The 27751-nt window shown below is 42.3% G+C and overlaps 3 protein-coding genes across 4 annotated transcripts; 1 reads left to right on the forward strand and 2 right to left on the reverse strand.

The window, feature by feature from the left end:
• Nucleotides 1-566: 566 nt before the first annotated feature.
• Nucleotides 567-10689, forward strand: ppp2r1ba (protein phosphatase 2, regulatory subunit A, beta a). Its single transcript, XM_062536116.1, has 15 exons — nt 567-701; nt 1787-1877; nt 2326-2426; nt 2935-3167; nt 4765-4912; nt 5167-5322; nt 5477-5591; nt 5744-5814; nt 6012-6146; nt 6758-6931; nt 7243-7303; nt 7530-7684; nt 8703-8845; nt 9254-9345; nt 9547-10689. Exons 1-15 carry the CDS (start codon nt 624-626, stop codon nt 9561-9563), a joined length of 1770 nt encoding a protein of 589 aa, XP_062392100.1. The 5' UTR covers nt 567-623; the 3' UTR covers nt 9564-10689.
• Nucleotides 10690-13291: 2602 nt separating this feature from the next.
• layna (layilin a) lies at nt 13292-16143 on the reverse strand. The gene is made up of 8 exons (XM_062535822.1): nt 16068-16143; nt 15811-15831; nt 15263-15560; nt 14802-14959; nt 14555-14599; nt 14167-14253; nt 13828-13930; nt 13292-13731 (listed from the first exon to the last, which is right to left on the reverse strand). Exons 1-8 carry the CDS (start codon nt 16141-16143, stop codon nt 13377-13379), a joined length of 1143 nt encoding a protein of 380 aa, XP_062391806.1. The 3' UTR covers nt 13292-13376.
• Nucleotides 16144-16496: 353 nt separating this feature from the next.
• On the reverse strand, nt 16497-27486 carry hoatz (HOATZ cilia and flagella associated protein). 2 transcript variants are annotated; one of them, XM_062535540.1, is made up of 6 exons: nt 27238-27486; nt 27080-27112; nt 21843-21913; nt 18724-18783; nt 17976-18031; nt 16497-16867 (listed from the first exon to the last, which is right to left on the reverse strand). In XM_062535540.1, the coding sequence occupies exons 1-6, from the start codon at nt 27443-27445 to the stop codon at nt 16801-16803; spliced, it is 495 nt and encodes a 164-aa protein (XP_062391524.1). In that variant the 5' UTR covers nt 27446-27486; the 3' UTR covers nt 16497-16800. The 2 variants fall into 2 exon arrangements, with proteins under 2 accessions (XP_062391524.1, XP_062391525.1); XM_062535541.1 differs by lacking the exon at nt 17976-18031.
• Nucleotides 27487-27751: the final 265 nt, after the last annotated feature.

Raw genomic sequence — 27751 nt, forward strand, 5'->3', positions numbered from 1 at the left:
CTTTAGGCCAGTTTTAGTCTGGACACTGGTCTCCTTTTTTCATCTCAGGATTGTGCTTGCCCAACACTGCCTCTGAACATTTGGGTGTGATTTGGGTGGCCCAAGCATGACTCAATTTAACACAAGCATAAATCATTTACATCATAACATCCAACCAGGTTTATACACTAATTACATTAAACACACAAACACACTTGGCAAACAAATGAGCTGCCTCAAGAGGATTTTTTGCATAAGGTCCATATGGTCCATACCATAGACTGTCTAGTCTATGGTCCATGTGGTGTAGTGAAAATAACATGGACGATGAATGATGTAGGCCTCAACAGTCATCACAGGTGTGAACCATAAGCCTAGACATAGGCCTACATGTTTCTAGCTATGTAAACAGGTGTTTTTTTTAACGGTTTACCTGGTGTTTATGTAATAGTCAAATGTTAATGATCAAAAATGTCATGCTCTCAAAAGCATGAAGTCAATGCTGCAATCTGCACTCGACAGGCCTGGGTGTGCCTGGGTCATTTATGAGTCTCTGTCGTTTCCCACTGGTGCCCCCTAGTGGATCATGTTTTAGTAGGAGTTAAGAAACCCCGTAGGAAGTAGGTTACCATACATTTTCCAAGATGGCGGCAGCAGATGGAGATGATTCCCTGTACCCTATTGCTGTACTCATTGATGAACTTCGCAATGAGGATGTACAGGTAGGTTTTTGTCATCGTTAAACGTTTAAATTGAGACTAAGTTCAATGTTGATCCCAAAAAGTTCTGTTGTTCCATTGCAAATAGCAACGAGCTAGCATCGCTTGGCTAGCGAGGCTAACGAAAGTTAACGTACCGGTGGGCTCAGGCCTTGCACTAGGTACCGCTTCGCTAATGTTACTACTGCTGTACTATTTTAAACAAAACACAGTGGTTATGACAAAACATGACCACACTTACACTAGTACTTTGATAAAGTACTTCTGTGCGCTGTGTTCGGGTGTGTGGTGTTCTTGTGGTGATACGAATTGGTTGAATGAGTTTTGAGATCGGACTCAGCTCAGACGGTTAACGTTAGCCAGATTGTCGCCATAGCTAGCTATTATATAGTTATGTAATTACAGCTTACGGAGCTAGTTTGCCTTAACTTTCGACAATAATGGGTTGGTGGTTAGCTGGATAGATAACGTTCACTAGAATTCTTTCATTTAATAAGAAACCTCTGGTGATAACACTACCAGCTAGCATAATAGTGGTACGTTAGCGGTAACGGCGATGCCTAGATAACGACTTCAAGTCGCTTAGCAGCTACCCGCCTTACATTTTATACATTGGGTTATTAGCTTGGTATAAGGTCACTAGATTATCTGCTAAATGATTATTTCTTGTCTACTTTAACATTTGCAGTGAAACTGTGAGGCAAGCAATAGCCAGTCTCGATTTGGTTATTGTTAGCGTCCTAGATTCCCATGACCACCCAGCCATCGGTCCACAAGTGAAGTTAGCATTAGCTAGCGTCAGACTTGTCAGTTGGGTGTTACTAGGATAGATGCTGAGCCATACCACCAGTTTATTTAGTACCTAGATCTAGGTGGTCAGAAACACTTATCAAAGTCCATTAGCTCTATCCACCATGGACTAACTGATATACAATTTGCCTAAGATGAACATTGACATTCGCTTGACACTTTGCTTAATAATGTGGTGGAAAGAGTTTTCATTTTCAGAAGTATTTCTAAACATTATTGCAAACACTGATTTGTCCTTGTACTTACAAACTCTACTCTTCAATGTCTTTATTTTACAGCTGCGCTTGAATAGCATCAAGAAGTTGTCAACCATTGCTTTAGCCTTGGGAGTCGAGAGGACCCGCACAGAGCTCCTTCCCTTCCTTACAGGTAGATGTGAACTTTGAAGCATGCACAATACTTTCCTCATAGAATCCTCTTTGTCATATTGAAGTAGTGGTAAGCATGACTTATTCATTATCTGTCTTCATAATGCAAGGAGAACACAAAACATTGGCAAAATGCAAGTTAGATTGCGTGGCATTGAGTCTGATCAACTAAATGCAAGTCATCACAAACTAGTATGGTTAATGAAAAAGTAATGACTTTCTGACAGCTTATGTAAAGTGTGACCATGTAGGCCTACAGTACATAACTGTGTTGTTGTAGTAGCATGTACAGTCCACACAGCTCGCTGGCAACTCAGGAAGTGTACCGGACATCACAAAATGGAAAATGCACTGCGTTTTCACAGAACAGAAACAAGTACAAACGTAGTGATCATAAAATAAATGACCGGATGATAACGCAATCTTTGATTCTCCTTTGCCCTGCCCAGATACCATCTACGATGAAGACGAGGTGCTACTTGCACTTGCCGAGCAGCTCGGTAACTTCACCATGCTGGTGGGAGGCCCAGAGTTTGTGCACTGCCTCCTGGTGAGTGCCAAGATACCTGCGCCATATAAGGGCTAGCGAAATGTCCAAATGATCCAAATGTCCTGTTCTTACTGTCCCTAATGTAGAGTTCTAGGCTCTCATTTACATTATTTAGGTTTGTCTGTTGTTTTAATTAGTTATTTTTGTAACAATTGTAACAATTACTGATTACTGACTTTACTGATTCATCTTTTTAGGCACTGTCAGACCTATCTTAACTAAATGATTATTTTTGTGTATTTGTGTTTGTATTGTAATATGTTGCGTCTATTGTTGTGTGGTATGTGATCCTGTCTGCAATCAAATTGCCCATTTTGGGACAAAGAAATAAACTGAACTGAACTCAACAAACCTAGGGCTAGGGAAATGTCCAAATGGTCCAAATGTCCTCTTCTTACTGTCCCTGATGTACATTTCTAGGCTCTCATTTACATTATTTAGGTTTGTTTGTTGTTTTAATTTGTTATTTTTGTAACAAACCTCTAACCTTGTCCGTCTGTGCCCCCAGCCCCCGCTGGAGAGCCTGGCCACCGTAGAGGAGACGGTGGTGCGCGACAAGGCCGTGGAGTCGCTGCGCAAGATCTCCCACGAGCACTCGCCCGTGGACCTGGAGGTGCACTTCGAGCCCCTGGTGAAGCGCTTGGCCAGCGGAGACTGGTTCACCTCGCGCACCTCCGCCTGCGGCCTCTTCAGCGTGTGCTACCCCCGCGTCTCCAGCACCGTCAAAGCCGAGATCCGACAGTAAGCTGCTTTTTAATATATACTAGTGCAGAGCCCGTTTGTTCGTATAACATGAAATTTGGCACTGCACACACACTCGTGCCATTAGGATGACACTCCTCAAATTTGAGAGCAGTCGGATGAGTGGTTCGAGAGTTATGCGTGGAACAGACAGACAGAGTGACACACAGACAGACATTCCTTGCATTTATAGATAGATGTACAGTACAGGCCAAAAGTTTGGACACACCTTCTCATTCGGACACCCCTTCTTTATTTTCATACTATATGACTATGAAAATTGTAGAATCATACCGAAGGCATTAGAATTATGAATTAACACATGTGGAATTATATACTTAACAAAAAAGTGTGAAAGAACTGAAAATATGTCTTATATTTTAGGTTCTTCAAGTAGCCACCTTTTGCTTTTAATACTGCTTCGCACACTCTTGGCATTCTCTTGATGAGCTTCAAGAGTCACCTGAAATGGTCTTCCAACATTCTTGAAGGAGTTCCCAGAGATGCTTAGCACTTGTTGGCCCTTTTGCCTTCACTCTGCAGTCCACACGGTGGTTGGAACCAAAGGTCTCCGATTTTGACTCATCAGACCAAAGCACAGATTTCCACTGGTCTAATGTCCATTCCTTGCGTTCTTTAGCCCAAACAAGTCTCTTCTGCTTGTTGCCTGTCCTTAGCTGTGGTTTCCTTGCAGCTATTCTACCATGAAGGCCTGATTCAGGCAGTCTCGTCTTAACAGTTGTTGATGTGATGTGTCTGCTGCTAGAACTGTGTGGCATTGACCTGGTCTCTAATCTGAGCTGCTGTTAACGCGCGATTTCTGAGGCTGGTGACTCGGATGAACTTATCCTCCGCAGCAGAGGTGACTCTTGGTCTTCCTTTCCTGGGACGGCCAGTTTCTTTGTAGCGCTTGATGGTTTTTGTGACTGCACTTGGGGACACTTTCAAAGTTTTCCCAATTTTTTGGACTGACTGGCCTTCATTTCTTAAAGTAATGATGGCCACTCGTTTTTCTTTACTTAGCTGCTTTTTTTCTTGCTATAATACAAATTCTAACAGTCTATTCAGTAGGACTATCAGCTGTGTATCACCCCTGACTTCTGCACAACACAACTGATTCCCAACCCCATTTATAAGGCAATAAATCACACTTATTAAACCTGACAGGGCACACATGTGAAGTGAAAACCATTTCAGGTGACTACCTCTTGAAGCTCATCCAGAGAATGCAGTGTGTGCGCAAAGCAGTAATCAGAGCAAAGGTGGCTACTTTGAAGAAACTAGAATATAAGGCATATTTTCAGTTGTTTTACACTTTTTTGTTTTCCACATGTGATTCATAGTTTGATGCCTTCAGTGTGAGTCTACAATGTCAATAGTCATGAAAATAAAGGAAACTCATTGAATGAGAAGGTGTGTCCAAACTTTTGGCCTGTACTGTACATTAAAATGAATATTTGATATGAGTATTTTTGCCACATGAGAGGAAGTTTTCTTTTAAACCAGATTGTTTTCAGTCTATGTGAAATATATGTTATACTTGTTTATAAGTTAGTCAGTTTTATCTGAAGGAGTGACCCACCCCCTCCCTCAACAGGCACTTCCGCAACCTGTGTTCCGATGACACTCCCATGGTCAGGCGTGCTGCTGCATCCAAACTGGGAGAGTTTGCTAAAGTGTTGGAGTTGGAGTATGTCAAGAGTGACATCATTTCCCTCTTTACAGCTCTAGCTTCTGATGAGCAGGTGAGGCACTCACAACTGATGGATTATTTCTGCCACTTTTCCCTCACTACTGCCATCTAGGGTGCACCATATGTAATTGTTGCTGGGTTCATTTAGTAGATTTTAGGGATTGTGTGTTTTCTCCAGCATTTTTGACAGCCTGGTTGTGTGCAATTACCTCAAACCTCCTTTTGGAATGTTGATGGACATGTGAACCAGGGCCTGTTCCATTCTAACGTTGCTGGGATGTTGTTGTGATGTTTCCGTGACGGCAGGACTCTGTGCGGCTCCTCGCCGTGGAGGCCTGCGTCAGCATCGCTCAGCTCCTCCCCCAGGAGGACCTGGAGAGCCTTGTGATGCCCACCCTCCGCCAGGCAGCTGAGGACAAGTCATGGAGAGTCCGCTACATGGTGGCCGACAAGTTCTCTGAGGTAAGTGGCTGTCGATTTTCACGGCGTCTGGTTCCATTTGGTGTCCAGCATAGTGGAGTGAAAGGCTCAGGTGTGTCAAAGGCTGCTGTGACTTGTGCATTGATTAATAAATGCAACAGAGGATTGGTATTTACTGTGTGTCTGGTTCATACAGCTCCAAAAGGCGGTGGGACCAGAGATTACCAAAAACGATTTGGTACCGGCCTTCCAGAACCTTCTCAAGGATTGTGAGGCCGAGGTTCGGGCCGCTGCAGCAAATAAGGTCAAAGGTGAGAGACTCTCATTAGACTAGCTGCTGTCGTACTGGACTTCTTAGTTTGTGTTCCACAACTCAAGCACACAGAATTTCCTTCGGTTTCTTTTTCTTTGTTTTTAAAACGTTATTTGTAACATTTCATATTTCTCTTGTTTATCTCTTTAGAATTCTGTGAAAATTTACCAGAAGATAGCAGAGAGACAATCATCATGACTCACATACTGCCTTGTGTGAAGGTAAAGCTAACCTGTTATCCAGCTTTTGGTTTCATTTGAAGAGATAATTTGACAATTTATCAACACGCCTGCTGGCTAGCAACACAAATCTCAATGTACTTACTATTATTTAAATGTGGCCACATTTGCACAGAATACCACCACATATTTTGAGTGAATTTATTAACTTTTAGATTTGCTACTTTTTTTTTGTGTAGGAACTGGTTTCCGATACCAACCAGCATGTCAAGTCTGCTCTGGCCTCCGTCATCATGGGCTTGTCCACCATCCTGGGAAAGGACAACACCGTCGAACATCTGCTGCCACTCTTCCTGGCACAGCTCAAAGATGAGGTGAGCAGGTCTTGTGCAGGCCACAGAGGGTTGGCTTCAGGGCTCAAAATTAGCACCAGCCACCAGCCAAATGCTGGTAAATTTTGAAGTTGGCTGGTAGATTTCAGACAGAAAATACATATTTCCTATTGAATGGCTGGTGGATTTCACCAGTTCATCTGTCTCTGGCTGGTAGATATTGACATTTCAAAAAGTTATTGAGTAATTTTGACCCCTGGTTGGCTTGCCTTGCCTTGCTTTCATGTCTCAAATGTCAGCCTCTTATGAGACCCACTTTAGAAGACCTAAGATGTGGGTGCTAAACTGATTAGGCCGCTGCCCTCAGTGCCCTGTAGGGCAACTTTATGCTGTATAGCTGTAATAGTGAATGAGTCTGTGTTCCTGTATAGCTATAGTGTGGGTGTGGGTGGGTGGAACACTTGAATTGTTTTAGTCTTTTTCATAGATCAGCCACTGCTATACAAATCCAAGACTTAAAAGAAACAAAAAAAAAACATGTTTGCCTTCATTTTGTAATATACTTGGTGTTTGCATCCATATTCCATCTGAACTACCTGTGCTCATTCCGCCTGTGAAGAGCTCATCTCTCGAACTTGCATTGATTATTTCAGTGTCCTGAGGTTCGTCTGAACATCATCTCCAACCTGGATTGTGTCAACGAGGTGATTGGCATCCGCCAGCTCTCTCAGTCTCTGTTGCCGGCCATCGTTGAGTTGGCAGAGGACGCCAAGTGGAGGGTGCGGCTGGCCATCATCGAGTACATGCCCCTGCTGGCTGGACAGCTGGTGAGTCTAAAGGCCGTCGCCCACCGGACACGTACACGGCGTGCCGCGATAATAAAACAATTAGAACTCCATTGTTTTCAATGGAGCAAAGCCCACTGGAAACGTCTGCCGCGCAGCAGCCGCACAGAGATAGAAAACTATTCTAAAATCCTACGCGTCAAGCCCACACCGCCGAACACCGCTGAACGGCATGTCCGGTGGGCGCCGGGCTTAACTCTAGTGCATTAGGATCGAAGCTAATTGGACGCGGGTGTTAGATTGGATATTTTGTGGGGTCTTGATGTTTACTGGAATCTCTGCTTCTTTTTCAGGGTGTGGAGTTCTTTGATGAGAAGCTGAATTCTCTGTGTATGGCATGGCTTGTTGACCATGGTGAGTACATCCTCCTTTTACAGTGGACTGAAAATGTCACACCTACTTAAACAATGCCCAACATTTGGATCACCAAACTGTATTGACTTTCAGCTTCATTTTAGTGTGTTGGATGTCATTGCTTGTTTTATGTATAAGATATATAATCTGTTATTTTAATTTAAATAATCTTTTCCTCAACCAGCGGAGATGACCTTGATTGACTTTGCTCTCCTCTCCTCTGCAGTTTATGCCATCAGGGAGGCTGCCACCTGCAATCTGATGAAGCTGGTGGAGAAGTTTGGTGCCGAGTGGGCACAGAACACCATCGTGCCCAAAGTCCTGGGCATGGCCAACGACCCCAACTACCTCCACAGGATGACCACCCTCTTCTGCATCAATGTGAGTGTGATCAGAGAGGGTTAATGCGGAGCGAGAGGCGCAAACGTTCGGCCATTTCCGCGTTCTGTGTTCGCAAAGGGGAGGGGGGGCGAAATCCCCCTTTAAGCAGACCTAGAAAGTAACGGAGATCGATATCCCACTATGACACGCCTCTTTAAGCAGACAGGAAATGTTCGAATTTTGCTTCCATAGAGATGCATTATGTTGCTCTATCTTGTCAGTAATGAAGGATCTTTGGTATGATCTCAATATCAAACACTAGTGCACGGCAAATACACCAGTATGCCATGTGGTGGTAGCATAGTGGCTAAGGTGCTGGGCTAGCATTCAGTAGCCAGAGAAGTTGTGGGTTCAATTCCCAGCTGTCTGTCACCTTTGTACCCTTGAGCAAGGCACTTAACCCCAAGTTTCTCTGGGGAGACTTGCTCTGGTAATAATTGATATGTAAGTCACTTTGGTTAAAAGTGCACTGCCAGCCCAAATGAGATGTGATGCTTCTGCTGTGGCTGCATAGCATCTCTTGAGTGGATGGATGAATACATCAAGAAGAAAAGGAAACATATGCCTCATTCAACAAAACGGTGTGGTTGTTAGATATTTATTTTACAGCAATAAAGCAATGTACAAATTGTATACTTTTAGTTTTGGGGCAGCCGTGGCCTACTGGTTAGGGCTTCGGGCTTGTAACCTGAGGGTTGCCGGTTTACCCGACCAGTCCACGGCTGAAGTGCCCTTGAGCAAGGCACCTAACCCCTCACTGCTCCCCGAGTGCCGCTGGTTGGGCAGGCAGCTCACTGCTCTGGGTTGTGTTCACTGTGTGCTGTGTGTTCACTAATTCTGTTAAATTGGGTTAAATGCAGAGAACTGAATTTCCCTCACGGGATCAAAAAAGTATATATTCTATTCTATTCTATTCTATTCTAGTCTACACAAATACTGTACTCACTGTGTCTAGTTGGTAGCTATCAGTATGTGCATGGTTCTGCTCCCCTAACTCTGTTACCCGGGACTGTTTCAGGCCTTATCAGAGGCGTGCGGGCAGGAGATCACCACCAAACACATGCTCCCCGTGGCACTGAAGATGGCCACCGACCAGGTGGCCAACGTGCGCTTCAACGTGGCCAAGACCCTGCAGAAGATTGGCCCAGTGCTGGACAGCAAGTATGTGAATTGCGTTTGATACTTGACGTTTTGTTTTAGGAGACGTTCACAAATGAGTGTTAAAGAGACCCTATGCAACTTTCTGCAGGAGACGATCGCTCTTTGTTTACATCTGGAAGTCTGAGACGAAGAACCACGCTTGCAATTTATATATTTAAATATAGCCTATACATGTATAAATATACACGCTAAAGCTGTCGGGGAAGCTCTGCAGAGAAAATGCATGCATAAAACGAGCGAAAACGAACAACGAAACCGAAACCGAAAGCAGAGATGAAATCGCCAATCCTGCATAGTTCCTCTTTAAAGGCCGTATCTGGCCTTACATGCATTTTAAGAGGGTTCTGTGTGTGATGACAGTTGCTCTGTGGAGTCTGATGCTAATGCTGAGGCTTCTGGGTGTTGTAGTTCTCTGCAGGCTGAGGTGAAGCCGGTGCTGGAGCGGTTGGCCACAGACACGGACATGGACGTCAAGTACTTTGCTCTGGAGGCCATAAGTGGTAAGAGGGAAAGGCGCTCACTCTCCAGCATCAGTTAGATACTTATTTTGTTCGTTGATCTTGGTTATGTATCGGTAGATTTCCTGTGTATTCATTAAGAAAATTATTATGTTTTTTGCCTACGATTTCCTTTGAATTGCTGCATTGTGAGGTGCGGGTGATTTTATTAGTGACTGAGTGAATTGAATCTTTCTGTTGCAGTTCTTGCCCTGGCCTAGAGGATCCACACAGGAGAGGAACCTTCTGCGTCTCGCGCCCCCAGCTTCAGTACTGATGTCTCTCCATATATTGGACATTTTAACACACTTCCATGGTGCAGAGGAAGTCTGTGTATCTTCTGGGCAAACTCTGTTTTCACCGTAGTTCTCTCTGCACTCTTCTGGTCACTTCCTCTTTAGAGCAGAAGGCCGATTGGTCTGATGCTTATGAGCCACTGTCCTGTACACTCACTGACCCTTAACCTTTTGAGCTTTCCTGTAGCACTTTGTTAGGTGGCATTATTACTTTGGCCACAAGCGCATCTGCACCAGTTAGAAGAACAAAAAACCGAAACCAGGACTGACGCAGTTGGCTCGCTCGCCGTTACGTGTAATTTAGGGTAACGGGAGTGTGCGCTGCGAGTCTGTGGCCCGTGTTGGTAGTGGTTCTGCCCGGTCCGGTTCTAGCACGGCTCAGTGCATGAGTAGAGCATGGCTCAGGCCGCCGCCCCACCTGTTGGTACACTATGGCACTGGTGCCAGCGTCGGCTCACACCATCAGACGTTCAGCCACAGCAGACATCAGTCCTTCAGACAAATGCATTATTAACATGCCCGTTTTCCTAAAGGGACCATGATTAAACTCCCTCCCGCCACCTTAAACGTACCTGATGCACACACTGACATAGACTTTCTCTTATCTTGCCCATTTTAAGCCCCCCCCCCCCCCCCCCCCCCCCCTCTTGCTTTTCTGTACCATTAGCCATGGACCACACATCTCCCTTCAATTTCCCCTATTATTTTCTTAAGGACCTTTGTTCGTGTATGCTGAGTTTTAACTTATCATTTGTACAGAAACAGTTGCATGAAATTCTCATATACTGTTGAATTGGAAGAGATAATTAGGTGCCATTGCATCGGGAGGTGTTGAATTTGTCGGGATGTTTCAGGCGCTACAAGCAGTACATAACGGCGAAACATTTGTTTCAAATGTAAACTGACATCAGTGGTAAGGATGTAACTACTGTATCTGTTGTGTCATTAGAATATGTCGTGTTTGTATATGAACATGTTGCATCTCTTTCCTTCTGACGCAAGGCAGAGAAATGTTTTGGGAATAATCAATAAAGAACCTGAGGTAACTCAACGCCGCCTGTGTGTTTCTCAATAATGTGTCAAACTCTGAGTTGGCTCTCCAACTGAAGACATCAGTAGGCTTGTCATGGTTCACACTGGTGGGTCTAGTTTCTAGCACACGCGCACACAATCCATAGAGAGGTTGAGCGGTGGTAGCTCAAGAGGTAGAGGAGTTGTGCAGTGATCTGGTCCCAGCCTGTATCCTCACCCTATCGAAGTGTCCTAGGCCCCTTGAGGATGACACAGAACCTTCCAGCAGTGAAATTAAACTTAAATTGCTATCCAAGTTTAAACATAAAAGTGTAGCCATCTCGTAAACAAAGAACAAAATTAGGGAGATTGAAAATGGGTTTCAGTGGCCTTTTGGCCGACGGACCTGCAGAGCAAACCCCATATCTGCAGAAAATGTGCTTGGGTGTTGCCAGGCTACAGAACCACAAACGGCTCCTGATGTCATACCTGCAAACTCGTCGCTTTTCGGCATCTTTCATGATTCATCTAAATCCGAATAGTTTTTTTTTTTTTGGGGGGGGGGGTATCTCTGAGGTATGAATGTTATCACCTCTCATAACCTCATTGTAAAGGCCTGTCCTTTAGATGTGTACTTTCTAAAACAGATGCTATTGTGTACAGATGCATCTTGTTCTGATGCCAGTTATGGAATCATTGTGACCACATTCACATGTCCACTTTTGATATCCTGAAAGTGGCCGTTCCTGACAGCTCTACAGATCAGTGAAGGACTCCCAAGGTTGGTAATTGTGAGATCATCTTATTGTAGACTAGCCTCTTGTTTGTGTAGCCTTCCAAAAGGTTCTCCCACTACCGCAAGGCCATGGTGAAGGCATTTTCATATAATCACCACAGATACTAAGAACATAATAAGTCTAACTGCTTAGACTTGTATCAACTGACCTAAGCATTTGTTAGCAGAGCCTATCTAGATGTATAATACCGCAACAACTTGATGCATTAGCCTCGAAATGTATCATTATTATTTTCTTCTCTATTATTGTCCCAAACCTTCCAAATGCAAAGCACTCTGAGCTGCATGCTGTTCATGAAAGGTGCTCTGCAAATAAAGCTTATTATTATTATATTATTTATCTAGTGCAGTGTGGATCGGAAGATGTATGAATTTATTGCACTCACAGTTGTATTGAATATTCATTCTATCTGTGTTATCCCCACTGAAATAAAAGGGGGGGGGGGGGTTGTTCTTTATGTTGTAGGTACTGAACATTCGGAGTGATGTCATCCATGCAGGTCCAGTGGATCATCTGGTTGCTCAGAGTGCTTACCAAGAGGCATCAGAATGAATCAACTTACTGTATAGTGTGAGGTGAGTTCACAAAATAGTAAATGTCAGAAGAGGCAACTACTTATTTACTTGCGTTAAAAAAAAATTAAATCGGCATTTCCTCTCAGAATTTTCATGATGAAAGACATAATACATGTTACATTTCAGCTGTTAGCTGTGGGTGGATGGTTAAGTAGCTAATAATTAAATTCTTGACAAATTATTCATGTAACTATACATGAGTGACAAAAATGTACAAAACATTCAGACGCATACACACACACATACACACACCCTTGAAACGCCTTATTCCTATGTTTGATTTTTAATTACCAAATTCCAAATATGGGCATCTATGTAAGTATACAGTCTCAGATCAAAGTGGAGCACTTTACCTATCTCATGCTTTCAGCTCATTCTCTATATTTTTGCAATCTACAAAAATTTACAAAAAAACCCCATTTACCTACTTTGTACACCAACGGTTCCCAGTTGCTCACAGACACATGATACCTTTAATGTTCACCGTCCCTTTTCATTACTCTGTTTTAGTTAGTTTCCTCAACATGACAAAGACATTCCAGTGTAGAGAAAGCAGCGTGTCTCAGAATCAATAACTCAGGCTATGGCAATCAATGGCAATCTGCAGAGGGCAGAGGTCTCTACCGCATCATCATCATCTGCCCTGTAACAGCAGCTCCACAGAAAGGCAACAGTAGGGGGCCATGCAAATCCACCTACAGATGCATATAGTCGTCATTCAGTTTGGTTTTTAGCTTATCCAGAGGTAACTATTGCAACCTGACCATACAGTCCTGAGCACATTCTTAACACAATCAACAATATCCAGCACAGTAGTGTAATGTCCCTTCTAATAATAATCATCTCATTTGGTATCCTATAAGACACTTCAGTGGGACATTTCACAATCATCACTTTACTCTCAGATCCTCTTGAAGTCGTTGCTTGGAGAGTATTTTGTACCGTTTGGCTGGTGTAGTGCCCCTGCCATGATGCAGACGGATAGATGCTCTTCGGAGGCACTGAGCACAGGCTTCAGGTATCTTCATGCAACCAAGGAGTGAGTGCTTCTCCCATGCTTCTGTCGACACGTTCAACTGTGTAGTCGTCAGTGTGTGAGGACATCTCTTCACTGGAGAGCAGGACCGTAGTTAATTCAAATGCATGCCGGTAACACCAGAATGAAACTGTAATGTAACCTGGACGTGATCAGTGGATGAGATGCATACCGGAACAGTTACTCCTTGTTACAACAGAGAACAGCAGGCGGAGGGGGGGGTTCTGGGGGGGTTGTGGGGGGGTTGGGGGACAGAGAGCAAGCCCTTACTAGGTGGCACAGAGTGGTGAGCTAGAAGTTCACAGACAGCAGGGCCTTCTCAGTAGCCATACAGGTCACTGTCCAGCCACCCTGTGTCGCGGTGGTACCGTCCACTGCTGCGCAACTGACACATGTCGTAAATGTCGTTGGTCACAAAGCCACTCTCGGTGCTCGCCAGTGTCACAAAGCCGCTCTCCGTGTCCCGCCCGGCCAGGTTGTCGTAGTCGCCAGGTGGCGTGTCGGGAGAGGAGCCCAGGAAGGACGTGTTCTTGATGTCCGGCCGCGTCCCGGCCAGGTCTGCCTCGTGCTGCTTCCTGATGACGTTGTAGACGTCCTGCCCGGGGCTGTCACAGTGCTCATCAGACACCCAGTAGCCTGGCTCTTTAGCGCAGGTCTCAGTCCGTTCCTTACCCCTACACACACACACACACACACACACAAACGTTAGTTGATTTCAAGCCTGCAAAATGAAGGCTCAAGATGGGAAATTTGGAATCGATGAATCATACCTCTTTGAGAAAAGCTTGAAGCAAAAAACTCCAGATGCAACTATCAGCAGTAGGAGCAGTGGAATTGTCGGAAGAATGATGTAGGCAACATTTAAGGCATTGTCTGAAACAGATGTCGTTGTCGTCACATTTAGAGGTCTGCAACATTATTATTTATTATATTTTTTTGTTTGTTTTTTATATGTTGTTTTTTAGTCTTTCGTCAGTATTCACACATTTTTTATAATTTGCTTTGTATATCCAAATACATTCCTATGGATGATGAAGGGATATATTTTCTTTGGGGGGGAAGGGGGGGGGATGGGTGGAGCAGGTGCATTGTTTCAGAACATTGAGTACCTGGGTTTGGAGATACAACAACTCTCATTCTTTCATCTGTTTTTGTTACTGAAGGATATTTTGGCTGCAAGGATGGTGGTGGAGCACCTGATAAAAAATATAGTTCAGACTTTTCATCATTGAAAGTAATCCTGGCAGGAAATAAGACCTATTTAAGTGTCCCTGACTCATTGTGTGATGGACAGTGAAATCAATAGACCCCAACAGTGAGGTAGGACCATTGTAGCTACAGTCTCCTATGAACCAAGTACATAGATAAAATATAGACCTATAAATATATTATTATAGAATATAACCTAATATATAGTATATCTAACAACATCTATGGTCAATAAACAGGAACAAATTTCAGTCTCAGAAATATTTTTGAGCTATTTTGAGCATTTACCTGGAACACTTCCATTTGCTGATGGAGTAGGCACAGGGGAAGTCTCTGAAATCATTACAGTATGTAAAATGAGAATTACAAATCATTGTCCTTAAGAAGACTGCCAAGTTCCATGTGTTTTTTTAAAGTGCTAACAGACAAACCGACATGAAAATGATCAAAATGGCCAAACAAATCGTTATGTAAGCAGTGCTTAGATTCAGTGTCTCACAAATACGAAAGGGCCACAGCTGTGATGTATGACTACCTTTGGTGTACTTGCAGATGAAATTATTCTTTGTCTCGCAGTTGTCATCGTTCCACTGGAACATGTAGAGACCACCGAGGCCTGGTGGAGCTGATGGCTGGTGGTACATCACCACACACACCTCATAGCCACACGACGGCTCGTCCCAGTGCCAGTTTCTGAGAAGTTCAATAAGAGCATGTGTTGAACTATAGGTCGAGCAATTGGAGTCTAGGTAGACAGGTGTCAATCTAGTTACTGGCAAAAAAAAATAAATAAATAAAAAACAGAAACATTTGAATTTACATGGAAAAATAATAGGGTTGGGTATAAAAGTAGCACTACTGACTCAATTGTGAATTTGGACATGGGTTTGGTAAATAAACTGAATTGAATTAATGTAGATATAAAAAATAGCAATTATCCTAAGAGCAATTTTATTGATGGCTATCTCCACTAAACAACTAGTCTTTAAACCAGACCTAAATGTTGACTGGCTTCCGTCCAGCCAGTAGTACTGTGACGGGCAGTCCCCACTCGTCTCCTCGTAGCCCGCGTCTCGACGCAGTCCAATCCAGAAGTCTCCGTCTGCAGCTCTCAGCTCTTGGATGAAATGTTCTATCAGTTGCTGCTCAGCCTCGGACTCGATACTTAGCAGCTCACCGCCATCACTTTTACAAGCGCGGCTCGCCTCCTCAAAGTTCACTTTGCGTCTGCCGTCTTGAAAGTAGGCAATTTTGTAGCAGGGGCGCTCTGTGCCGCGCTTACAGATCCGTTGGCCTTTAGAAATATAGAAAAAATCTGCATAAGAAACGTCTCATATATGTCATTGGTAATGTAAATCATAGCTTATATGTCTAGTGAAATAAACTCAGATGATTTAACCACATCTTATGATAATCCATTATAAAAACAACATTCTGAACTGCATTCAAGCGTGCGCGCAGCGTTTTCCACCTGTCTGAAGCGCCTAGATATCAATTAATCATATTTTGGAGACACTCAGCAATGAATACAGATTTCCACTTACCTCTCGGCTCGTAGAAGTCTGCTAAAGAGATTGACAAGAACAATGGGCATTACCATAAGAACAGTAATTATTTCAGAAAACTGCGATGGTGCATGCGTCTTGAAAATCAACACTTTGGCTACTTGTTGATTTCAAAAGAGATTAAATATACTAATAAGAGTGGCCATTTATCCATTCTGGGCTTCCAGTAATTAGTCAAATGGACAATGAGTTACTTATCCACAGAGAACAAATGCGCATACCAGTAGATATCTTACCACTGAATAGCTTCGATGCGGAGGCTGACAGACTGCAGATAAAGAGTGCGGAACCAACAATGATAAGAAAATCCATGTCTTTCATTCTCTTCTGTTCATTTTTTGCGAACAACAATGTTCATTCCTCAATGTAGTTTAATATCCACAATCCACTGAACGAGTTAGAAAATGTTCCAAATGTGGACAGCACGAAGGTCCGGTGTCCTGTTGTTGGTTGGCATGTTGTCAGCAGTCCATATCAGACTGGAATGAGGCGCGGGAGAAGGCTGGAGTCGGCGTTCATGACGTTAAAACCACCAAGCCATTATCAATAGCTCAGATGACCGACAGGAGGCCAGTGTAAGCCAGACAATAGCCTGTTTGTCATGTACAGTACTGCTCTATTGCAAGAGGCACACTCATAGAAACAGGAGCCAATCTTGTGCAGGAAGTTGATTTATTTCATTTTGAGGAGTAGACAAGAATTTGAACTCAAATGGGCTTAAATTATGTGAACACACTTAAAATATTTTCACACAATATAGTTTAGGCTCTAAATGAACATGAAGACAGATTTGTATGTCCACATTGATGCACCAATAAAGCAAATGACACTGTTTCAATCTACAATATAAATACTCATTTGAAAATGCAATTCAGTACACTTCCTTCCTTTTTTAGACTTCTTCCACTCCCACAGTGATCTCTGGGTTAAGTGTCCATTGATGGCTATTCATAAATCTGAACTCCTAGTCTACTGTAGGCTCCTAACATGTTGTATGTCCTCGTCTAGATCCTGTGGAGAGACATCTGGAGCATGCCTGCGGAGACAAAGGTGAGAAGAATAGAAGAGTAATTAGCTCTGGACAGAGTGTGTTGGGAGAGCACAGTTGGGACAGATGCATTAGCTTGTCCTGTATTCATAGACCCATCCCTACACATATTTAGAGCCCTGGCAAAAATATCACTCCTCTTACTTTGGGCCTGCTTAACAGCTTGTATTTACTTATCTTATTTTTTTTTGTTTAGCTCCAGTGACTAGTATTGAGAGCAGAAGTACAGTGTTTAGGTCTAATACTGTGAGTTATCTAAAAGGCATACAAAATCGGACAAACACCACCAACCGTCCAGTTGGAAGCACTAAAAGCACTTGGTGTGTGTGAAAAGAATGGCCGTATTTCCTTCTATGAAAAGTCCTTTTACGTTTCTGGGCTCTTCTGGCCAAAAACACAGAATCATATAGTACATATACCCATAGTCATATGGCTAGTTCATATCCATAGTCATATGGCTAGTCAAAACCAACTGTGGGCCAATTTAATTCAGAGAGAATCAGATGTTTTAGAACATCCATGCAGCCGTGACTGGTAGTTTATGATTTACTTGTGGTAGCTTATAGCAATTGAAGTGAAAGTCGCCAACATGTAGTTTTATGCTCTTTAGAAACTGAAGTGCCATTGAAGTGTCTTCTTTTATAAGAAAAGTGCATGTGTTCATGCATTATGTACATAACAACAACTTAACAACATGCTCACTTGTGTACAGTCTTTCAAGAGACCGTATGCATGAACCAGTGTACAAGTAAACGGAATGGGTCACAACACTGTACTGCCCAGGACTGGAGAACATTATTAAGAGTTTCTATCCTTAATTTGCAGTGATTTATGCAAGCCGCATCAGCAAAATAGTATACCCCTTCCCCGTCTCTCTGGCTGTAAATTATGGGATAGGATCAGGGTCCGCTACACTTGCTGCCTCCAAGATCAATACCTTGCCCTGGCATGAGCCATCACTTCCTCCATTTGTAAACATTCCAGGATCATACTACTTGTGCCATGTATCAAAAACGGTGCCTAAATTAATGTTCCCTCTTACAATAATTAAGACCACTATGCGTGGACTGGAGTATAACCTTTAAAAGTGGATTACCTGTTACTTTGATGACGACACTGCTTGGGCTTGAAAGGGCGGGAAATCATCTCTCTCTGTTGAGAAATGTAAAACTATATTATAACTGAAAATATGACTTCACTTTATTAAAGTATTAACTCGCACAGCCTGTCCACGAAATACACAATATATTAATTTAAGGAACATACAATGGCACAACAATGGGCCTTTTTCGCTTACTCTCTTTTTTGTTGCCCTTGCTAATAATGTTTCAGTAAGAATTTGATTTCATTTTGCATTTGGTCAGAACACCCACTTCATCCTTGAGCATTAGTTTTATGGCTGACCGGATGACAAGCCCTTCCTTGACCCTCATCACCACCTTTCTCCCCAGAGATGTATGAATGGTCACTAAAGGGAGAGCCCCAAGTCCCCCACACACCCACCCACCCACTGTGGCTACCACTCCCAGAAGTGCTGAGACTCTGGGGAAAAAACTGCTGAGGAGCAAAGAGAGAGAGCAAGAGCACTTTAATGGATAGAGGAGAAATAAAGCACTTGGCTGTCCAGGACACACCATTCTTCCTGTCCAAGTTTCAAATGGCTGTATTAGCCTGCGCAACAGATAATGCAACCTCATCGTGACACTGAGGCATCAGGTTTTGTGCATCTAAACTTCTCCCATTTTTTTGCATCAAATCCCATGCTCATTACGGCCGGACATCTTGACATCCATTTGGATTTCAAGCTCTTGCCCCACAACCACATCTAAGCAGTGACATCTTACCTTTACTCTTTCCTCTCTCTGCTTTTTCAGAAGCACCATGATCTGATCCCTCCTTTTAGCCTTTAAAAATAAATCAGAATTTTTAATATTTGTGCAATATATATGAGGCAAAGATAATAAACAATCTCTGTCTGTTCCCTTCTGTCGGCATGGCCTGGAACAGACTCCTCTGTGTATACCGTTACCGCCCCAGCATAGAGCACAGCTGTTCTTTCCAAGCCAACAGCAGCAATTACTAAACAAGCCTCATAACTTTGATTTAACACTTCAGGAAATGGGGGACACGGCTTCCTGTGGTTAATGCCACTTGACGAAATCCATTACACATGCCAAGCAGATGTCATTTAACTGTAGGTTAAACCATTACTGTTATGTTGTCATTTCAAATTTGTGGATCATTAATAAATATTAACAGTTTCATGTGAACTATCAAAACAACAATTTTGGCAGCCATAAGTGTAATGTGTCACCAAATAACACCTTTAAGTCCTCTATATGCTATAATAACCATCTAGTCCACAGTACATGCAATAATGACCAGTATTTCCACTAGAATATAAGATCAATGAAAGGCTGATGAATTGTAGAGTAGCTTTAGTGAAAACGTAACTATTCTGAAATGCACAATTTCCCTTAAACACCCTGATTCAGAGAGCTTCTGGAGCGGGTCAATTACTTAAGAGGAGCCTCATCAAATGGGTCTTTTCTCTAGAGAGCAATCTATTGCGAGGCTTCCAGGTTGATTACTCTCAGCAAAAAGAAAAATGGGAGTGGCATGAATCTAGCTAACCCCAAGCTCTGATGCGGCAGCTCTTCACGCCAGAGAGAAATGAGGGCTGCTGGGTAGCTATCTCCCAAGGGCTTTTGAAATTATTAATAAGCTCCGTTCTAGTTAAAGTGAGCGGTAAGATATTATTTAGCATGTTGATCACTAATTCAAAGAAAGACACCATATCTGAGACCACTAAGAGGCTGCATGCAGAGAGCCATCAGGGGTTCAATGACCTAACATCTGAGAGGGATCAAGAGACCAGTGCTACGTCCCTACTGTATATCAGGCACCCTTAAATAGATGGAATAAAACTGGGGAGTTACTCATAAAGGAAACCCAGCACAAATACAGGCCAGCAGCTGTGGTCAGCATTCTGTCGTGCAGGCCCCAGCGAATTTAAAACACGATGATGAGCTGTTTTCTTGGTCTGACAGTAACCTCTGGTGGGATAAATCAATGGTCCCTTAATTCTCATAACCCCTCTTAGATGAATTGATCCGAGGGTACCCAGCCCTTCTTTCTAATCCGATTAGCCTGTGTGCGGTTTGGTGGATGTGGCCATAGAGAGACACTGCAGACACATTCATCACGGGGAAGAGAGTCGGCTAAATGGGGCTAAGCAGAGTGTAAGAGATGCCAGCCCCCTGTATAGCATTACTGGATTGGCTGCTTCTCTGTCGGCAGTGGAAGGATTTATGTGGACTGCACACGGATAAACCCCCCCTGAATCAATGTTAGATGCTCCTTTGATTTCATTTGCGGGGCCTTCAAAGAATCAGATGACCTGAGATGGGGGCAATCACTCAGGATTATTGTATTGTAGTGTAAAATACACCTCGGCCAAGATCAGGTGGTGTAAACACTATGATAATCATATTTCATCTGGGTTTTTTTTTTTTTTTTTTTGGAGACTGGACTTTTCCATACTGCGCAAAATGGTGCACTCTGAATACATCACCACATTCCATCTAATCAAAGAATAGTTCACAATGCCTTTGTTAGTTTTGTTGATAGAGGTGGTATTGTGAGGATATTTGAGGTTATTCTCTCACAGTATGTATAGCTTTTATTATGTGTTGATATATAGAAAGAATTATTGATACAGTTATGCAAAGTAGTTGAAACATGTTTCAAAGAAAATCTGAGGCGGGTTCGTTAGGGTTATTAGGGTTTTTACATCATATTACCCTGCTTCAGCTTTCCTTTAAAACACCTTTCAACAATTTGGATCCCTAAATTGAAGAGCATCAAATTCCATCTAATCAAAGAATAGTTCACAATGCCTTCATTAGATCCTGGGTTTTGTTGCTAGAGGGGGTATTGTGACTATATTTGAGGCAATTCTCTTATGTATATAGCTTTATATGTGTTTATATAGAAATAATTATTGATACAGCTATGCAAAGCAGTTGCAACATGGGTGCTTCATAGTTTCTTTAAAACATCTTTGAATAATTTGGATCCCTAAACTGAAGAGCACCAGGGGACACCCAGTCTCACACCCTTGCAGCACTGCAGATTGTTGGAGTCATATTTGTCAGTGATTTGTTGGCAGGTGGTCATTGTTTTCAAATATTTTACACCCTAAAAATAAATGAGGTCAAAGGGCAAATCCCCTTTATGTCAATACTTTGAGTGATGTTAACAATGAGGAAATTAAAGGGCAATCAATTAAATGTGTGCAATCTGTGCACGAGAGAACTATATTTCTCCCAACAATCCCATGATTTATTTGTCTTTTCTATGAAAGCTACAGCACTGGATGGTGTTAGTAATAACTGTTTAAGATGCAAAGCCATGCAGCAGCAGGACTACCCTCCTCTGTCAGTTTTAATGCTGTGATTTTTAAATGTGCAGGAGATTCATTTTCTTAATGCAGCGTGTGGGCCAGCATTCTCGGGCCGGCCCCTCTCCCGCCTGCCAGATCCACACCCTGACCACCCTGTGATCTTTAATCATATTTCATCAAACATCTATAACGCCACTGCAGGCCGGTCCCTATCTAACCGCCAAGAACGTTTAACGAGGAACTGCACGGAGCTAAGCACACACAGAGTAGCATTCTCAAATAAGCCTAGTCTTAAGTGTGTGTCAGAATTAAAGAGAGACTAAGCTTTAACACTTGCGATTAAACCCACTGGAATGAAAGTTCGGATGCTTGTATCTAATTTATTGAGTGAGGCTGAAAACGGCTGACTCCAGCAAAAAGCTTGCATCCACAGGAGGCCTAGATAACCTAATAAATTAGACCTACATTATGATAGCCCTTCCGACTTCGATATCACACATTGGACACCCTTTTAAGTCTTTGATGCCCATCAATACTGTGCATACAGTAGGTTCTCACCATGTCTTTGTACTTTTGTCTGTCCTCTTCGGTCCTCTGTTCTGAGACTTTTTCGAAGATAGCATCATTCCCTGTAATATAGGGTACCCTATGAGCCTCTTAGCCTTGTAGGACTACAAATCATCCTCAAATAGGTCTTAGTCAGGGAGCCAAAGTCTCAAAAATGGGTTGAACCTGACATGGTCTGTCATACTTTTTATTTGTGTTTTTCCTGTTAACTTAAACCCTAAGAACCAATAATCAGAGGGTCTGCTCTGCCGGAAATATCGCGAAAAAAAATTGTGGCCATTTTAGTGTATGCACCCTGTATTTTTTATCAAAAAATATGAAAAATGTTTTTTTCCCCTCAGATTCTCAGTGGGCTGGGTAGGCTGTCAATAAATGCTTTCCAAATGCACATAACATATGTGCTGACAACATCCACTGAAAAAATAACCCTTAAAACACATTTCTACATGATTTTGGCTCAATTTAATGCAAAAAAAATAGGCGTTTTTTACCATTTTTCCAATACATTCATCTCTGCTTCATTGGCAATCAACTATTTCCCAAAGTTATGACACCAGTCAATATGCCATTCTTTTCCCCAAACAGTATACTCATTCCAGAGACAAAAATGATAAAAATCCAACCAAAATCAATGGATCTGTAATGATTTTAGTACTAGTTGGCAATCAACAGGCTCAGAACTTCAATAGAATTTTAGGCTACTCTCAACATTCCGAAAGACATACTGGATATTTAACATGGTTGTTATGTCCACAATATTAAACCTCATGGCCTAGGCATCTTTTTCATTTCAACATAACCCTGTGCTCCAAATGGAAATGCCACAAAAGAATATAATACAGCAAAATGACTTTCCTTAAGGAGGGGTCTTATCTCTGTTCAATTTCGAGTTGCTGTTGCGACACAAAAAGAAGCTTCTCCCAGAAAAGACTCTGGGGTGCCAGTGACCCCCATCCACATACAGTATTTGAAAATGCAGTGAGCATCACTAGTGGCTGTGCACATGGAGAAGACATGAAGAGAGGTCTTTAGTAAGTCCATAAACCTCTAGAGCTCCCGAAGGCTTGGCCCAAATAGAACCACCAGCAAGGTTGTTCCCAGAACCACAGAGACTCCATCTACAGGCAGGGATGAACAAAAACCTAAGGTTCCCCCCCCCCTGCATTTGGTCTGAGTATATATGTACTCTGTGCAGAAGAACCCAGTATGTGTCTTGACCAAATCTCCTGACCTGGAGAACCTCTCCTGTGTCCAAACTAAAGTCAAATGGGCAAGATAAAAACAAGGGGAGGAACTGGTGTCTCTTGGTATTTTAACTACCTTCTCCCCACCATCAAGAAATTACACAAGGCTTTCCGAAATAAAAGATGAAAATTGGTCCTGTGCTTGAGTTAATACATGGGTGCAGTTACCAGGGTATTGATATGGTTTTGCTGCTTTTTCTTAATACTTAATTAACCTCAGAGCTGAAAAAAAGCTAAATCAGTGTGTAAGCCACGGCTAATAATTGGGAAATGGCGGTACACACAATGCTAGAATCATACTTCACAGCAGAGTGTCCCTCTCCCCTTAGGCAGCTGTACATTGTAAGGGACCGGTACAGATTCACCATCACCACCGTGATGCCATTCAGGCTGTACACGATTGAACTTCCGGACTTTATGTGTTAACTCATGATCATCTGCGTAGACTGTGGCATCAGAAGCATTGGACATGCCATGCTCCCATACAGTTGTGCTCATACTGTAAGTTTATGAACCCATGCTTAAGCTGACTAAAAAGAGGAATAAGTCATCTTTTGGAAATGGATTTTAATGCCTTAAATTCTTCTGGATAGGGCCATTTCTAGACTTTTCCCCCGAAATCACACTGTTCCTACTCTAGAGGCAACTGCTCCCACCCAGTTTGGCCTATACCATCAAATGCATGACCTCTTTGAAAAGATGAGACCCTGTAGTTTCTTACGCAATAATCAGAATAAAGAAAAGGTTTAGAAAATGAGGAAAATGAGGAAAAATCCAACCTTTAAGGACACCAATTTTGTTTGTGAATGAATAATGTATCGTAAATAAATAAATGTTCCTCACCCGTTTTTCAGACATGCATGAAAACATTTTAAAACAAAACTCACAGCCATAGGTTATTTTGAGAATGACGACTTTCTCTTCAGCATGGTCCTAACCGTTAAAATGAGTGTTGTAAAATATACACGCTAAAACTGTAGGGGAAGCTCTGCAGAGAAACTTCCAACAGGGTAACAGGGTAAATGTGACTTATAGTCTGGTGCAATAAAATGTTTTCCCTCTACATGAGGCATTTTTTGACTGATGCGACTTTATACTCCGGAGCGACTGGAAAATTACATCCCTAATTAACACCCTATGTTAAATTCCCAGGCAGATTTTTATTTGTAAAGGCCAGGTATGTCATGGATCCAGGATACTATGCATCCTGATATAGTTCCCTTGGCCTGGGGAATTAAAAAAGCCCCATATCGTCACATATCCTTCTCTAGGGTGGTCCTTATTTTTTAAGTCTCCAATTGTCCTGCTCTTAACCCTTCAAATTGTTCCTTTATATAAGGAAATATAGCATGGCAATTTTTATGGTAGTAACATAATTACTGGTAGATCATTAGCTGAAACTTTTGAGACTTGGATGATCTTCATAAAAACAGATCATTTGAATTGATATTGCAACTGGCTAGTGAAATTCCAAAAAAATCTTCATAAAAGCATCTAATGCACCATTTATTCCTAAATATGTATTATAACTAAATCCAAATGAATCCATCCATGACCCAGTTTGCAGATGTCCTATAGTGGAATCAATATAGCCTAGAAATCTAGCTGCCAGGGCAGTCTAGTAACTCTCCGTAGAGCTTGGGAGCAGGGCTTTGGCAGAAATCACCGGACCAATCAAATGATGTATAGAGTCGGTGGGCGGGCTTAACACAATGATGACTGACATGCGACCAGAAGTTGTGACCGTTAGGCATCCTACTTGAAAACAAGAAGATGATTCGTCTAGCTACCCTATTCTATTGCATGGAGAGGGAATTTGAAAGTTTATCCCACCCCTCCGATTTAGCCCTGCCTATAAGGGAGTTCCCAGACCCTACATCTTGATGTGGGTCTGGCTGGTCAGGCTAGAATCAATATATATTTCTATTGATGATCACCTTGGTTATTGTTCGGGTTTAGAGCATTTTTTGGTCTTCATTAGAACATTCAAACAATTGTATTCACAGAACCCCAAATACGTGCCACAAATATGTGCCCAAATATGTGTGGGCACAGCAATGGTCTACTAGCCTGGAGACCAGACTCTCTTCTTCGTAGAGAGTCTGGCCTAGATCTATTGGCAAACGTTTAGTTCCTGGTTTGTGGATGCTTGTCTTAAGTTTGAATTCATTGGAGTTCAATCACTAACGTTTGGTAGTGACATATGATAACTCCAGGGGACACAACGATAACGATAAGCTTGAAACGTATACGTAATCGCTCTTGGGAACGCCCTCTGTTCGCTGATTGAGCGGAGATGCACTTGCCAGCGTAAACAAAGCTGAATCAAGCTATTCCAGACGGAGTATGAAGAGAAATGAAATTGAGCTAGGTTAGGGCTGGACTGGTTAACTGCAGGGTTGCCGGTCCGATCCTCGACAAGTAGGAAAAATGTGGGCGGGGGGAGTGGTTGAGTACGCCCACATCCACGGCTGAAGTGCCCTTGAGCAAGGCACCTAACCCTTCACTGCTCCCAGAGCAGGCCGCTCTGCTGCTCCGGGTTAGTGTGTGCGTCACATCACTGTGTGTTGTGTATGTTTCACTAATTCATGGATTGGGATAAATGCAGAGACTGAATTTCTAACGCCCATCAAATCAAAGAGTATATATACTTCAACTGCATGAGGAAAAGGACCCTTCACCCTTCCCTGCTCAGCTTTGCATGCAGCTATGTTGTGTACCAAGAGCAAAAGTCATGGCAAAAAGAACAAGTGAAGCTTATTTGATTGGTTCCACCATACCAGAATTAGTTGGATCAAAACCGCCATCTATTAGAATGGTACTTGGATTATTTCTTCACCATCATCTAAATCTCCAAGAGACTATTACCTCAGTCTTCTTCTGCTACAATCAAAAATAGGGGACTGTTGAAAACTTCAGACTTTTTTTGTGATTGTTGTCATGTTAGTGCTGCTCTGATTTCAATAAAATGTAGTTCATTTCCAGCTTCTTTTAATATTACTTGCATATCACAATAACACCGCATAGTTAACATAGGCAATCTTCCACATGATTGGGCTACGTCTCTATATATGTACTTTTGTCAACATTTTTGCACATTTCTAATTTATAAGTTAAAAGAAACACTTTGAGGAGGTAAAGCCACTAACATTTTGCCAAAAAAAAGTTGGACTATATAAGGACCACCCTACCCTTCACCATACCTAGAGATTCTTGTGTGACACATTCCCATTGGGAGCACAGGGTTACAGTATGTTGAAAAGAAAAAGATGCCTAGGCCATGATGTTTAATATTGTGGACATAACAACCATATTAAATATCCAGTATGTCTTTCGGAATGTTGAGAGTAGCCTAAAATTCTATTGAAGTTCTGAGCCTGTTGATTGCCAACTAGTACTAAAATCATCACAGATCCATTGATTTTGGTTGGATTTTTATAATTTTTGTCTCTGGAATGAGTATACTGTTTGGGGGAAAGAATGGCATATTGACTGGTGTCATAACTTTGGGAAATAGTTGATTGCCAATGAAGTAGAGATGAATGTATTGGAAAAATGGTAAAAAACGCCTATTTTTTTTGCATTAAATTGAGCCAAAATCATGTAGAAATGTGTTTTAAGGGTTATTTTTTCAGTGGATGTTGTCAGCACATATGTTATGTGCATTTGGAAAGCATTTATTGACAGCCTACCCAGCCCACTGAGAATCTGAGGGAAAAAAAAGCATTTTTCATATTTTATGATAAAAAATACAGGGTGCATACACTAAGATGGCCACAATTTTTTTTCGCAATATTTCCGGCAGAGCAGACCCTCTGATTATTGGTTCTTAGGGTCAAAGTTAACAGGAAAAACACAAATAAAAAGTATGACAGACCATGTCAGGTTCAACCCATTTTGTTGAGCTTTTGAGACTTTGGCTCCCTGACTATCTAGATAAACAGATGTGATGGCTGTGATGGAGGTGAGGACTAGGCTACTTACGAGATGCACCAGGCCTTGGAGCAGTTTTAATGGCTGAAAATAGTAGATAATGCATTTCAACTATATTTCACACCATTAGGCCTATGTATATGAACAAACGAATAAAAAACTGAAGTATGTGGATTATTAAGCTATTTAGTCAAAAGCAGAATACCCACATGGATCTTTGGCTACTTTCAGTCGCTGACTGATATCTGCTGACACCAATCGCGATTCTATCGGCGGTTGCAGAGCTAGGGAATTCCAGAAAGTCGTCGCATATGAAACATCTTCAGGCGAAGATCCAACAAAAATAGTATATTGCGCTTCCAACTCGGCGAGTTCTTGGAGGCCTACGTTTATATCGTCCACCAGATCAGTTGCCATTGCGGAATCGACTGTGAAACTGGCTGAGGCTAGAACGTGTCTCACTCTCACACTGAGTTGCTCTGTGTTGTCTGTTACCAGGGAGACACCGTGCGTCTCTGGGTTGCTCTGAACAAGAACGCGCTCCGACGCAAAGATTCGTGGCGCCATGTGTTCTTTGCGCACAACGAAGTGGCCGTTGTTTTATTAACTTATGTTTATTTAAATAAACCAATAATTTCCATTAATAAGATACAAGTCATAGACCATTTACCATTTATTTATTTTTTATTATTATTAATCAACATAAATCCACATTGGCAACAA

This window comes from Sardina pilchardus, chromosome 5, assembly GCF_963854185.1.
Source record: "Sardina pilchardus chromosome 5, fSarPil1.1, whole genome shotgun sequence".
Taxonomy (NCBI): Eukaryota; Metazoa; Chordata; class Actinopteri; order Clupeiformes; family Clupeidae; genus Sardina; species Sardina pilchardus.

Bases quoted from the DNA above. Each gene is read 5' to 3' on its own strand.
- ppp2r1ba (XM_062536116.1), top strand. From the start codon at position 624: ATGGCGGCAGCAGATGGAGATGATTCCCTGTACCCTATTGCTGTACTC. The intron at 1,878-2,325 runs GTAGATGTGAAC...TGCCCTGCCCAG, and splicing joins GCTCCTTCCCTTCCTTACAG to ATACCATCTACGATGAAGAC. The intron at 5,815-6,011 runs GTAAAGCTAACC...TTTTTTGTGTAG, and splicing joins ACATACTGCCTTGTGTGAAG to GAACTGGTTTCCGATACCAA.
- layna (XM_062535822.1), bottom strand. From the start codon at position 16,143: ATGGATTTTCTTATCATTGTTGGTTCCGCACTCTTTATCTGCAGTCTG. The intron at 14,600-14,801 runs GTAGTCATACAT...TAATGATTTCAG, and splicing joins CATCTGCAAGTACACCAAAG to AGACTTCCCCTGTGCCTACT. The intron at 14,254-14,554 runs GTAAATGCTCAA...ATTTTTTATCAG, and splicing joins AGCAAATGGAAGTGTTCCAG to GTGCTCCACCACCATCCTTG.
- hoatz (XM_062535540.1), bottom strand. From the start codon at position 27,445: ATGGCAACTGATCTGGTGGACGATATAAACGTAGGCCTCCAAGAACTC. The intron at 18,784-21,842 runs GTGAGAACCTAC...TTATTTTTAAAG, and splicing joins GACAAAAGTACAAAGACATG to GCTAAAAGGAGGGATCAGAT. The intron at 18,032-18,723 runs GTAAGATGTCAC...ATTTCTCAACAG, and splicing joins AGAGAGAGGAAAGAGTAAAG to AGAGAGATGATTTCCCGCCC.